The following is a 14,044-nucleotide window of genomic DNA, read 5'->3' on the forward strand; positions in this document are numbered from 1 at the left end:
AGGACTCAAGCTTTATTCGCCAGGCACCAGGCATAAGGCATATAAGCTTTCATTGTTAGGGCTCGAGGCGCAACTTGCAAACTTATATATGATCTTGCTCTGTGCATCTGTACCTCGATCAATTTCAGTTTCCATTGTGACCCAATTGTACAAATCGAAGTCATCAGACCTGGAACTAGTCCTAGAAAGGCAAGCTTGCAACAACATTTGCCGCTGAATCCACAGCGGGGGTTACTGCACGCACATTAAACTGCTTGTCTGATGGAGTGATCGGAAAAACAAGTCACCGCTTATCGCTCCAAGACTTTTCTTATCGCTGAAAAAAAGTTCTCGATTCAGTTGCTGCGAGACGATCGGTTATACAGAATATCAACCATACGCGCAAACAAGATGGATTTCGCCGGCAGCAAGAAACGCAAGTTCAAGGACGCCAATGGCGTCAAGTCTTCAAAGGAGAAGAAGTCTGTTATCGTTCCCGAAAAGAAATCAAAGAAAGTCAAGCGCGCCGAACCCGAGCCCCGCGAAGAGCCCGAAGACGATTCTTCCAACGAGGAGGAGGCTCTGGAGGAGGACGGAGACGAGAGCGACGAGGCAGATGAGCATGCTGAAGACTCCAAGTCCGGAGACGAAAATGAAGAGGAGGATACCGAGGACAACACAGATCTGCCCGATGGCGGAAACCTCACATTACCTCCAGTTGCTGGAGCTGAGTCGCAATCCTTCGCGGAGCTGAATCTTTCCGAGAAGACCATGAAGGCCATCAATGAGATGAAGTTCACCAAGATGACTGAGATCCAGAGGAGAGGTATTCCTCCCTCGCTGGCTGGTCGCGATGTTCTTGGTGCTGCCAAGACTGGTTCTGGAAAGACTCTAGCCTTCCTTATTCCCGTCATTGAGATGTTGAGCTCTCTGCGATTCAAACCTCGCAATGGTACTGGTGTCATTGTTGTTTCCCCAACCCGCGAGCTGGCTCTCCAGATCTTTGGTGTTGCCCGTGAACTCATGGCTCACCACTCACAAACTTATGGTATTGTCATCGGAGGCGCAAACCGTCGCGCTGAGGCCGACAAGCTCGCCAAGGGCGTTAACCTGCTCATTGCCACCCCTGGTCGTCTGCTCGACCATCTGCAAAACACACCTTTCGTTTTCAAGAACCTGAAGTCCCTTGTTATCGATGAGGCGGATCGAATTCTCGAAATTGGTTTCGAGGATGAAATGCGACAGATTATCAAGATCCTCCCTAAGGAGGACCGACAGACAATGCTTTTCTCTGCTACCCAAACAACCAAGGTTGAGGATCTTGCCCGTATCTCGCTACGTCCTGGTCCTCTGTACATCAACGTCGATGAAGAGAAGCAATACAGCACTGTGGAGGGCCTGGAGCAGGGTTATGTTATCTGCGATGCCGAGAAGCGATTCAATCTTCTCTTCTCATTCCTCAAGCGTAACCTCAAGAAGAAGATCATTGTCTTCTTCAGTAGTTGTGCTTGTGTGAAATACCATGCCGAACTCCTCAACTATATCGATATTCCTGTTCTTGATCTCCACGGCAAACAGAAGCAGCAGAAGCGAACTAACACCTTTTTCGAGTTCTGTAATGCCAAGCAGGGCACTCTGATCTGCACTGACGTTGCCGCTCGTGGTCTCGATGTATGTATCAAATCTGAATTACTCCATGGACAATTTACTAACCTGTAATAGATTCCTTCCGTTGACTGGATTGTCCAATTCGATCCTCCGGATGACCCCCGCGACTACATTCACCGCGTCGGTCGAACTGCGCGAGGCAGTAACAGCAAAGGACGATCTCTTCTGATCCTTCAGCCTAACGAGGTTGGCTTTTTGTCGCACCTCAAGGCCGCCCGTGTTCCCGTCGTAGAGTATGACTTCCCCAAGATCATCAACATTCAGTCTCAACTCGAGAAGCTCATCAGTTCAAACTACTACTTGAACAAGAGTGCCAAGGATGGTTACCGCAGCTATCTTCACGCCTACGCCTCTCACTCGCTGCGCAGTGTTTTTGATATCAATAAGCTCGATCTGGCCAAGGTCGCCAAAAGCTTTGGCTTCACAGTACCACCGCGTGTTGATATCACCCTCGGTGCTAGCATGAGTAGGGACAAGAAGCATCAGGGACGCAGAGCATACGGTAGTCAGCCACGACAGGGCCAGGGTAACAAGTTCACCAGGTAGAACGGTACGGGAAGTGATAGAAGAAGTAGTGGTCAGTCAAATTGACTGTCGGTGTATATGGGAGGCCTTCAGCACGGCGTTAGGTTTTGCAAAATGTAATGATGGTACCAAGCTACGGCAGGATCATAGACAGACCTTTTTGTTTCCAATCTTTTGCCAGGTGAATCTTGAGACATTCCCTGAGGCGCAAGAAAACTTGTGACATTAAACCAAGGTGCCAAAATTATTTAATCCAAGGTCTACTACTCCGTAAACCTAGCCTAAATTATGCTGGGTTTACCAGTAGATTTTTGACACTTAGAAAAGAGATCCCAGGTTTTGTCGCCTCCCCTTGCATCTCAGTAGAGATTGTGTAATTCTTGGTCATGTCAACTTTGCTTCCAAGCCATGTCTTACAGACAGGCACCCCCATGAAGTGGTGACGAATCGAGTAGCATCTCACAGTCGAGCCCAGATTATCAGCTGTAGATTCCATAGAGCTTTCAATCTTGATTTAGCAGGGATCAAACGGGCTCCGAACTGATACCAGTTGGAGGCGGAAAGGCCGGATGGGAATCCATCTGTTTTTCGGTGCTGAAGCCTTTCCAATTGTTCTGCCATCTCTTACAATGCTCTCGTCAGATATATGCCGAGGGCAATTTGATTCACCAATGAAACTGGCTGTGTTTAATAGGATGACGGATATTCAGGAACCCGCGGACCGAGGATCGATCGACAATGTCATTCAGGGACGTTGCAGCGAGGTCTTTGAGTTTTCAAGGTGCTTAATCAAGCCATCAAGTGTAGCATTGCCCACCAACGGTCCAACACCAGGCCAGAAGTGAAATGCCTCATACGATTTAACGTTGTTTGCTTTACCCGTCTAGTCTGAGTCTCGGCCCCAAACAAATAGTTAGACCTCGTATTGAACCGGAACTGGGGGGTCTCGGCATGCTCCAAGTGCAGCATCTACCACACCCACGCCGCCGCCATTGGTCAAAGCCGCGTCACGAGCTTCATTCCCTTCTCCCTTTGGGGACTGAGTCCGCGTCATGTCCTTTTAAGCTGTTGAGGCTCAGTTGCTTCCATTCTTCTTTAACTACCTTGCCTTACCTAGACATCACATAACTACCTTACCTATTCGTGTGTCCCAATTTCTGTTTGCTTGTCAAAATCTCACACAACCTTAATAAACGTTGACTGACTCTAAGTCGAACTAACGGAGCTGAGCCGAAGCTGAACGGAAGCTGACCTGACGGCGTAACCACCCTCGCAACAATCTGGCGCATTTAAACAACAGTTGTCCTCTGCGATTGACTCACAATTTATCCCTCTTTCATTGGATTTGAAGAGCAACAAAAGGCAGAAGCCTGGCATGATCTCGAGTCCGACATACCATCTCATCCAACTCTCAACATTACAGAACTAAACAATTCACCACGAAACTCAACAGCATCCCAGAGAAGAGACAAAATCTCAACCGAAGAACATAAAATGTGTACCAAGACGTTAATCGAGCACAAGTGCGGACATCGTGTTCTGCGTGGCAACACAAGATGTTATAGAGAGGATTGTCCAGGGAGAAAAGAAGATATCACCAAAGTTGACGACGAATGCGCGCAGTGTGAAAACAAGCCCGGCCGATACAAGTCATCTCGATGGTGCTCTGTTGGCTGCTGCGTTTGCCAATGAAGGGAGGGAGGGAGGATCGAGAGAAAACGGTTGGATATTGCGGCACAAAACGGGTTTGAATTTGGAGCCTGGAGTATGGAGAGGCTATTTTCTTGGAAAATCAGTTACTTGGAGTTTATGGGGATTTTGGATTTACTCTTTACGACCAGGGGAATTCTACATATTGCATTATGAAGGTATTCTAGCATGTTTCTATGAGGTTGTTCATGTAGTCATGTCCTTGGGTGGGTAATGAGTGGACGACAGATTGCGCAAGGTCTGAGACATTAGGCTCAATTGACTTTCTTTTTTAAAAAACAAATATTTGAATTGAATACTGGCACAGATCATGCAACTAAGTTAAACAGATATTACATACGAGACTGACGTCCAGAGTCACTGTCAAAACTGGCAAGTGGGCTCACAGAAACGGGATGGAACTGAACTGGATTGGATGGCTGTCAATTAAGAATTGCCCTGGGCTTGAGGTGGGCAGCCCATGGCGGATGTGCAGTCAAGCCCCGCCGTTGACGGCTTGAGAGCCCGGGTATTTGAGTGGACGACAGGGATACAGGGGCGCAGTTTACAGGGTCCGTCAGTTCTCCAGCTTCCAAGTCGAGAATCTAGAGCGGGCTCACAAGGACCTACAGCAAGCAGACTCAGCGAAGCTGTCAATCCTTTGCTCTAACTAGGTAGCGGTTCATCGGCCCCAACACCAACCCCCAATCCCAATCCCCTCCAGCAGGAACTACACCCCAGGGATAACTACTGTATGTATTCGTCGATTAAACAAGGAAAGGCCCATCTGATCCACCGTTGAACCCGTCCGTCGCATTGTTTACTCGGCGTCATGCCCGTCGCCAGCTAAATAAATACCCAAGGTACGTACACACTTGCCATGAGGTCGGGGCACCTCCACTTTCAAGCTTCCCCATCCCGCATTCCGCAATCATCACGACCTACCATCTTCCAACTACCACTACCTACCTACACACAACACAGCATTAAGACAGACCCATCCTACCTTGCCTTAGGTACTCAATTCAGACCGCAGACTAAGGTACCTACCTAATACTACTTCTTTCCACTTCTCCTCGTGTTCGCATCTTTCTGCGCCTTCCCGTTGCTTGTGCTACCTGTCTTCCCGTTACTTGCGCATGTTTCAGTAAGCTAAGTTGGTACTTAGCTATTCAAGTCATGGCTAAGAAGGCACGCCAGAGAATCAGTTATGGTGAGGCTTCATCCCCAACAACCCTGCTCGTTGGACTATGCTCTCTTGTATGCGCTCAGCTTCGACACAGTTGCTAACACAGTTATAGTCCTCGAAAATGCCAAATCATCTGAAGGCGGCCATCGTCTAGGTGTCAATGGCCTCGCCGTCGACAACGACAATGCGATTCTGTGAGCCCTTCCACACCGACATCTTCGGTCCGATCCGTGTAGCTCTAACATCACCTTCCTCAGATACTCAGGTGGCCGAGATGGCATAGTATGCGCTTGGGATCTGAACCTCGACCTCAAAGGCCGCAGCGATGTTATTGACCCGACACCTGCCAATTCCGAAGACAAGAAGCCGAAGCACACGACCAAGTTTCGCGCCCAGACCCATGCCCATATGCACTGGATCAACGACATTGCCCTCGCCCAAAACAATACTGCCCTCGTATCTGGCTCATCTGACCTTACTGTAAAAGTCTGGCGACCGTATTCCGAAGAGGACAAAAACCGCACCGAGACGATAGGCGAACATGCTGATTATGTCAAATGTGTTACAACCCCACCGCCAAATATGGGCGCAAACTGGGTCGCGTCTGGTGGTCTAGACCGCAAAATATGCTTATGGGATCTCAATGGCGCTGGTAAAACACTCGAGATTGACGTGCAGGGTGAAGAAATTGCAGAGAAAGGTTCTGTCTATGCTCTTCGTGTGGGGAGAAATATCATGGCGAGTGGTGGTCCTGAGAAGACGGTGCGCTTGTACGATCCCCGAACTGGTGACAAGGTTTCAAAGCTTGTTGGTCATGTCGACAATATCCGCGCTATTCTTATAGACGATGCTGGCGACACGATTTTGAGTGCCAGTGCCGACAAAACGGTCAAAATGTGGAGCATCAAGAACGGTCGATGTATGTACACCTTCTCCATGCACGACGAGAGTGTTTGGTCACTGTTCTCAGATGACCCGAGCCTGGGTGTATTCTACAGTTCTGATCGCTCGGGGTTGGTCGCCAAGACAGATGTGCGTGGTAGCCTTGAGGATATGGACGATGGCCTGAGTCTAGCTGTGGCGCATGAGCATATAGGAGTGGGCAAGGTTGTCGCAGCTGGAGGTCACATCTGGACAGCAACCAATAGGTCATCAATCAATCGATGGGAAGATGTTGACACGGGCAACAACATCCAGCTTCCGGAGTCTGTTCGACACCACAGAGCTACATCCAATGCTTCTAGCAGACCCCGCGAGAGTTCTCCTCCGGCTACTACTAACGGAACTACAAAGAAGGAGATCCCAGCTGAGTCCATCTTGCGTATATCTGCAGCTGCTTCCTTCCCTGCGCGATCTGGTCCAGATCCCGATTCTACAACTATCACGGATGCTACGGCACGGAAGGGGTCCGAAGCCATTATAGATTCTTCGGAGCCTGAAATCAAACCCATCCATGCAGTGGCTGAGGAAACGATTGAGGGACAATTCGGATTGCTCAAACATAGGCTACTCAATGATCGGAGACGTGTGTTGACGTCAGACACAGCTGGCGACGTATTACTATGGGATTTGATCCAGGTTTGTCTGACATGTTCTGAGCATGGATACAGCTGACCTTTTCAGTGCAAACCCATTAAAAGCTTTGGCAAACAGCATTTGGAGGATGTGGAGCATCTCGTCAACACTGTTGAGGCCGTGGCCCCTTGGTGCTCTATCGATCTCAGCTCGGGAAATCTTACTGTGGTTCTAGAGCCCTTCAATTGTTTCGATGCTGAAGTATATGCAGACGAGCTAGATTTGCCGGATAGCATAGAGTTTCGAGAGGACCAGAGAAGTAAGTCTGCTTTTGACGACTGCAAGGACGCAGCTAACCCTCTTCCAGTCAGTCTTGGGAAATGGATCCTTCGGTATCTCTTTGCCGATCTCATCGATGAGGAGATCAGAAGAGATGAGGCACACCGTCAGAAACTCAATGAGGGTCTTGAGGCGAGGCAGATTGCCAGTGGAGGAACTACTGAAGCTGCTCCATTATCGATATCATTACCAAAGTCAGCCATCCCGGACTGGGATAATGCAGACCAGGTTACTCCAAAGCCCAATCTCTATCCCAATACTCCAGGTCTAGGCATTGGTTTGGCAACACCTGGCCCAAGCATTATGTCAGGCCCAAATAGCTTGCCTGATGTTCCTGAAAACGCGGCCACAAGTCCAATGACTCCTATAGAAAAGAGAACCTCGCATGTCAGCCGCCCTTCGACGGAGAAAGAAGACTACTTCACAAGCCCCCTGCAGCTGCTCGAATCGGCAGTCAAGGCAGCAAGCATGGTGTCAACCCCCACACAGAACGAGGCGGACTCCAAGAAGTCTATAGATGGTGACAAAGAGAAGGATAAAGATAAGGACAAGGACAAGGCGGACAGTGCAAAGTCCCCAAGCACACCATTTGGCAAGAAGAAGTTTAGGATGACTTTTGGCACCAAGAAGCTTTCAAGGTCAGCATCACAGGCCACCACAGAGAAGCCTGCGATCGTGGAGGAGAAGACAGAAGAGTCCGAGTCTTCATCTGTTCACGAAAAAGAGAAGGAGGTTGATGACAGTTTCTTTGGTACGATTCAGAAGATCCACCAGGAATACGAGCGGCAACTGGCCGACAGCCCTGACAAGCCGGTCGAGTCGCGAGTGGTACCCAGTTTACCTAGTGATACACCCGTTCTGAAGCTCCCGCCAGGAACTAAGGTGGTTATTCAAGAGGAGACCACAGGTGGCAGCGCCAACTTGTACCAGGGCACTGTCCAGGACGTTGGCAAGGATGCAGATATTATCGAACAGAAGGCCCCCATGTGGCTGGGTGATGTTCTTCTTCAAAACACACTCCCCTTCAAAGAGCCTGTAAAGGTTTCATTCGTCTTGTATCCGATGGACGACACTCTCCCGGCTATTGCTTCAGCCGATGGAAACAACAGGCTCAATGCTAACCGTATGCTTCGAGTCAAGAAGATCCTCTCGTATGTTGCCGAAAGGATAGAGCCTCCACTTGAGGAGCCCGAGGAGAGCCCTATGAAGCCAGAGGAGTATTTAGAACTGTACTGCAACGAACAGGTAATTATCTCTGATTTAACTCGTGTACGACCACGGGCAATTACACTTGCTAACATTTATACAGTTGCTCTCTCCTGCCACGACACTGGCCACTCTCCGGACTCATCTGTGGAAGGGGGGTAACGATATTGTCCTTCATTACAAGGCCAATGGCAAAAAGGAGATTCGACCATTCCCTCCGCCTCCAGAGCCTAAGCCTGCTGAGCCCGAAGAAACTCAAGACGGCGCTGCAGCTGAAGAGGCAAATACTAACGGACAAGTTCCTCCTCAGCCTCAAGCCCAAGCCCAGGCCAGCTAAGTCAAGACAGCTCCTGGTTTACACATTGAATGAGACGATGAGATGACGAGACTCTTCAATCCGTTGTTTGTTATCATGTGCCAGAAGAGTGGACTTTTGTCACCAGCGGTTTCATTTATCGTATATAGATTTGTACATAGGTCAGATGCCGTCAAGGCGTACATACCATTTGTGAGAAGTTAAGCCTCTCTCTATTTCTCTCGGAACGCCCGTCTTTTGACTCCTTGCTCCATGTTTTACATTGTACAATTCCGCCCGTTTTGTTGATTTTCTACATCGCTTCCCATTACTATACAACACCGTTCATGGTGTTAATGGCCCATTGATAGCTTCCCAGGAAAATCGCGCCTCCAATAGAAATCCATGTAACTCGTGGTGCTACACCAGCAAAGAAAGCTCTGCTGCCCTCCTCGCGCAATATCCGACCAAATATTTCCGATACTGAAACACTCTCCTTCGATAGCATAACTCTCGTTTTGAGGACATCAAGCGGCGTCGTCAGTGCCGCAGATAATCCACCAGCCATGCTTCCATAAAGCGCACTCTCAGCACCAGTGACCTCGCGACCACCACGGCGGCGTCGTCCCCAGGACTTCATAGCCTCCCACAGCGGGAACTGAATCACAGTAAATGGCACCTCGCGAAAGACTGTGATTCCCCAACCGCGGTAGAGCTCTCTCCACATTGGAACAAATCCATGGCTCGAGTACCGCGACAGGATGGCCCGCAGAGCAGCAGCTGAAGAACCACCGTGATGACCCGCCTGCGCGCGCTGCTTGACAACCTCGGTCGGCACACGAACGGCGCAAGCTGCTACCTCACCTGCGCTGGCAGCTGCCATATGTGTAAGGGGAGCCTTCCATCCTGGCGCAGAAGTATTATCCTTCTCAGCCAGGAAACCCTTCACGCCCTCGTATGTGCAGAAGAAGAACGCAGCACCCGGAGCAGAACCGACAAGCGCAGAACCTATACCACGATAAATACCGCTGAAGCCGCCTGAGGGAAAGAAACCGGCCGAGGACTGAAGACGGGTCTTGAGTGTATCGAGAGGGAAGAGAGAGAGATCGACGGTTGTACCAGCGAGGGCACCTGCGAGGAGGGCGGATTGGAAGGTCGGAGGATTTGCAGACATGATTTTGAAGGCAGGCCAGAGTCCTTGTTGTATAGAATGGTAGAGAGCGCGTCCTAGGGAGAATCAATGGGCTGGACGAGGCCCGAGGAGGAAAAGAGAGATATTAGAAGCCTCGGAGGTTTGGACCGACCGAGACCGGCGAAGTAATAAAATGGAGGAGCTTGAACTTGTGGCTTATCGATAAGGGGAGCTTTAGAGGGGCATGGAGCTTACCCTGAAATGCAGCACTTGATGATATATAAACACTTCACAGGGAGATAACTTCCTCTTGAGAGGAATTAGATGCACAAGAATTGGTCAATTGGGGGCAGGCTATGGCAGATGAGTTATTTATGTGTCAGTTTGAATGCCTTTTTGTTGTGGAGGTGAGCACGACAGTTTTGTTCCCAAGTCGGGTTATACAACGTCACACAAGACATGCAAGCTTTGGTCGCCGACAGGAATACACAATGTCCGAGTTGGGAACACACCTTCGCATGTAAAAGCAAGGAGATGTTGATCTATAGCAGATTGGATGATACCTGCAAAAGAGGAGGTTGGGACAAATACACATGCACCGACCAGAACTCAAAAGGCATCATCATGGGTAGTTTTCATTAATAACTATTTTGCAGAGACATTCCAGTCTATCTGGCAATACCATAACTCCCGAACCAATTGAACAAACCGCCAATTCATAATAGTTCTTACATGTTATCCCGTGTGCTGGTACCAGCCTTGTGAGTCTCCTCAGCAGCCTTCTTGGTTCGCTCTTGGAGGTTCTTGATGTCCTTGGCAGGATCAATGTCCGACCTGTCTGCCTTGACGGCCTCCTCGCTGTCTGAGGCGAGCTCTGGCTTCCAGTGGCCGGTGCCCTCTTTCTGCTTCCTGAGGGAGTCTTGCTTGTGCTTCTCGTAGTCGACGTCGGTTTCTGGGGCGTGTTAGACGCGTTCAATTGGACTGTGGGAGACTCAAACTTACGGGTGGATGATTCCTTGAGACCGAGACGTGTCGATGTAGTAAAGAAACCTCGTCCGAGGATGATCTTGCTGGTGTGCGCAGTGCGCAGGGCCATCATGGATCGAGCTGACATCATCTTGTTGACACGAAGGTTATGTAATAATTCGTGCGGAAGAAATGGAGAGACAGCTGTGAAGGATTGGATATAGAGATGAAAGAGGAAGAGAGAAGAGAGAAACAGCTGCAAGAGAGGAGATCAATTCACAAGCGTGCCTTATTATGTACTGTTCTGCTCGGGTAAGGTAAGGTAAGGTACCTAAGGTAAGTAAGGTTGTTGACCATTTGCGGGAACGTGACGTCACGAGCATCATCACTTTCTGAAGAATCTCTCTTTCTCCTTCCTTTACTCCTTGAAATGAAGACGGCATGCGTTCATTCCCCACCCAAGCCCATGCTACCCCGATTTAGGCAATGGAGCTGTTTAATTTTCTCTTTCTTTACCGAGGATCCAATGCAAATGCCATGGTTTTTCAAGGAGACCTCGCCCAATTGCGTCGCTGTGGTTGATAATGAGACGCTGCACGGACTCAGTAAGGTATGTACATAGCTATCGCCGCGGAGTTTATATGATGTGGGGTTACTGAGCCTACAGCTACTCCGCTCCGTACAGCTACAGCTACAGCTACAGCTATGAGATGTGAGCTGACCTTGACATCTAAGAAGCATTACAAGCAGGACTTTCAAAGGAGCATAAGTCACAAATGCATATCGAGAAATCGATGCTCACTTCAAGCAATGGCAATTGGCAAATCAATGTTCACCCACTAGTGCCAACCACCATTCAACAAATCGCTCATGTCGTACCTGCATCATCACACATCGAACTCATCGTCACACTGTCATCACTCATTTCAAGCCACATCATGTCACAGTCAAAATTGAAACATACATTATTTGAACTTTCGTATATTCTCGTCTCGCAGCGCTGAAGCCGCGTTGTCGCAACCAGACAGCGCCGATACCCAGTTAACAATAGCCACACATGCAGTCTACCGCTGCATTGCAAAACCAGGCTCGAGGGCCTCCCAAATCCCAAAACAAATCTCTTTGAATCTGATCATGACATGTATCCCAGGCCCCCTGAACACTCCAGATGCTTGCCGAGGCGAGACAAAATATTGTAAAAGAAGCCCGTCCAACCAGGACTTGGGCAAACCAAACAACGCTCCAAAGTATAAAGCTACTCCGGTCCCAAAAACACTAGGCAACCCAGCACCGGCTATGGCGCTCAGGCCTAACCCATGAACAAGAAAACAAAAAGAGGACAAATATATAGGCCGTCCCAAGATGATACAAAGAAAAGAATGGGCAAGGGTGAACCTTTTCGTTCCCGTTCATTGCAGCAGCGGGACTACACCAAAAATTCGACCAACTCCCCGTAATTTCCCAGATTTCCGTCCCGTAAAGGGATATCAGTTGTCGCAAAAACACCGTTCGTCTCGATCCTGACCACCGCCCAAAGATATTTCCAAGATGCGACCGATCAAATAACACCGATAAAGACCCCGCTTGCGAAAAGCACTCCCTTCTATGTTGTTCTTTTTCTCTTATTGACTTCATAACCCATGACCACGATGAGAGAAGACATTTTGGTACGAATGGAATGGCCAACCCATGCCTCCCACGTAAAATGAAAACAGTTGATGCCGAGAAAATCCGATTATTGTGCCGCCCAACACCTGTGCAATGTCGTCTTAAAATGCAGAAAACGCCCGTTCGTGTCTTGTAGCCCCATCTTGCGAGGCGGACACCCAACCCTAGGTATTTGATTTGTTGCAAAAATAACAAAGTAACCAAGCCGAAAATGGTATCGTTCTTTATCATGCTGTGCCAGTATTATCCTCATAAACTTGTCGGTGAAACAAGAGGTATGTCGATTAGGGGATGTTTATACAGGGGGAAGGGGAAAATGATGGTTGTCGAAGTTGTTGTCGCCAACAGTGGGGCCGATCGCATCAAGCGATTGGCCTCCAAAGCTTAAGAGGAAACCAGCCCAGTTGATAAGATGATGCCAAGATCAAGTCTCGATAGGTCAATATGCCCGCCAAGATGAACAGCTGCCAAGAACGAACGGTAGCATTTACAGTTCAAGGTGCATCGCCGGTGATACGACACATTGGTCGACCCATGTGAGTACATGAGTAGCGACCTGGTGCGGCTTACCACCGACGCATCGACTGTTGCATCCTGCCAGGCGACACTGACTGAGGAGGGCTCGACATGGTAATGCCAGTAGCGGGGTTGATGATGGGAATGGCATTGCGGCCGCGAGTAGCGGAGGGCTGATGAAGCTTCATGCTGGGCTGTTGCTGGTAGGCAGGAGGAATAAAGGCGGGAGATGTTGAGTTGAGAGAGAAGCCAGGAGCAACGGTGTTGGGGTGTTGCGTGGGAGAAGAATCGGGTGAGTTGCTGGCTAATGAGGAACGCTCAGATGCGCTTGAGATGGAGACCAACTGCGAACAACAGGTCAGATTGATGCGCTGACATACACAGCGACGGGATAACTCACGTCAGTCTCGGTCAACAGACCAGGACAGAACTCCATGTCATCTTCAAGGTCAAAGGATCGACTAGTCTCGAACTTGGTTCGGAAGGCTGAGAGGGAAGCAGTCTCGTTAAGCTCCTTCATGCTGCGGACACCACGGAACTGGCGTTGAGCTTGTTGGGACACAGAAAGACGGGGAGCTCTGCGATTTCGGCCACCATGGTGGTTGTGCGACACGGGGGCGGGGTGCGCTGGGTGGGCGTTGTAATGGTAGTATGCAGACATGATGTGAGTCGCGGTTGTGTGTGCGTGCCGGAGTTGGTGCGGGATTAATTGGAGCGAGTCAACACAAACAAGAAATTGAGAGTGTTTGAGAGTCGTTGATTTAGGTAGTGGCGGTAGACAAAAATCCAAAAAGTCGAAGAAAATTTACTGGAGAAGTGTAGTAACGGTTTAGTTGTAGAGGAGAGTAGAGTAGAGTGAGGTTGTTGGTTGATGTAGATTTAGGAAGAGAGTTGAATTGTGGGAGAATGGATAGCGAAGCGAGGCGAGGGGCGGAATGGGAGTGGGAAGGTGACGGGCTATGATAAGTAAAATAAATGGAAAATGGAAAGTGGACAGGCAGATGCAGGACGCAGGATACCTTACACCGGGGACGGCGGGCGATGTGAGTCTGTTGGTTTGGGACACTGTGAGCACTGTGAGCCCGCTAGTATCCACAGTGCCCATACTTTACTCCACATGAAGCGCCTGCCGAACCAGGAGATGAGGGTGAGACCCAATCCTGGCAAATCACGCTCCGCAGACGGTGGCCAGGAAGTCTTTGCCACTTGGTCATGATTGGCGTAGTGAAGGGATAGCGTGTGTCACAGTGTAATCTCGGTGGCATGCTGTTAGGCCATCCCTGTCTATTCGGGTAGGGATGTTTGGGGACAGCACAGTTTCGAAAGAGAGACATACACAGTACAACCAGCGTGTTCC

At 49.5% G+C, this 14,044-nt stretch overlaps 5 protein-coding genes across 5 annotated transcripts; 2 read left to right on the top strand and 3 right to left on the bottom strand.

The window, feature by feature from the left end:
• Positions 1-390: 390 nt before the first annotated feature.
• Positions 391-2,193, top strand: FSUBG_6687 (ATP-dependent RNA helicase HAS1; the record flags this gene model as incomplete). Its single annotated transcript, XM_036684912.1, has 2 exons — positions 391-1,650; positions 1,702-2,193. The coding sequence occupies 2 exons, from the start codon at positions 391-393 to the stop codon at positions 2,191-2,193; spliced, it is 1,752 nt and encodes a 583-aa protein (XP_036537840.1).
• A 2,878-nt stretch (positions 2,194-5,071) lies between these two features.
• On the top strand, positions 5,072-8,447 carry FSUBG_6688 (WD repeat-containing protein; the record flags this gene model as incomplete). The annotated part of the gene is made up of 4 exons (XM_036684913.1): positions 5,072-5,244; positions 5,308-6,628; positions 6,674-8,149; positions 8,214-8,447. The coding sequence occupies 4 exons, from the start codon at positions 5,072-5,074 to the stop codon at positions 8,445-8,447; spliced, it is 3,204 nt and encodes a 1,067-aa protein (XP_036537841.1).
• Positions 8,448-8,736: 289 nt separating this feature from the next.
• FSUBG_6689 (PET8) lies at positions 8,737-9,579 on the bottom strand (the record flags this gene model as incomplete). Its single annotated transcript, XM_036684914.1, has 1 exon — positions 8,737-9,579. The coding sequence occupies one exon, from the start codon at positions 9,577-9,579 to the stop codon at positions 8,737-8,739; it is 843 nt and encodes a 280-aa protein (XP_036537842.1).
• Positions 9,580-10,265: 686 nt separating this feature from the next.
• FSUBG_6690 (mitochondrial carrier pet8) lies at positions 10,266-10,654 on the bottom strand (the record flags this gene model as incomplete). Its single annotated transcript, XM_036684916.1, has 2 exons — positions 10,266-10,489; positions 10,540-10,654. The coding sequence occupies 2 exons, from the start codon at positions 10,652-10,654 to the stop codon at positions 10,266-10,268; spliced, it is 339 nt and encodes a 112-aa protein (XP_036537843.1).
• A 2,083-nt stretch (positions 10,655-12,737) lies between these two features.
• Positions 12,738-13,348, bottom strand: FSUBG_6691 (uncharacterized protein; the record flags this gene model as incomplete). Its single annotated transcript, XM_036684917.1, has 2 exons — positions 12,738-13,031; positions 13,088-13,348. 2 exons carry the CDS (start codon positions 13,346-13,348, stop codon positions 12,738-12,740), a joined length of 555 nt encoding a protein of 184 aa, XP_036537844.1.
• Positions 13,349-14,044: the final 696 nt, after the last annotated feature.

This window comes from Fusarium subglutinans (genome assembly GCF_013396075.1).
Source record: "Fusarium subglutinans strain NRRL 66333 chromosome Unknown NRRL66333_c0000073, whole genome shotgun sequence".
In the NCBI taxonomy this organism is placed as follows: domain Eukaryota; kingdom Fungi; phylum Ascomycota; class Sordariomycetes; order Hypocreales; family Nectriaceae; genus Fusarium; species Fusarium subglutinans.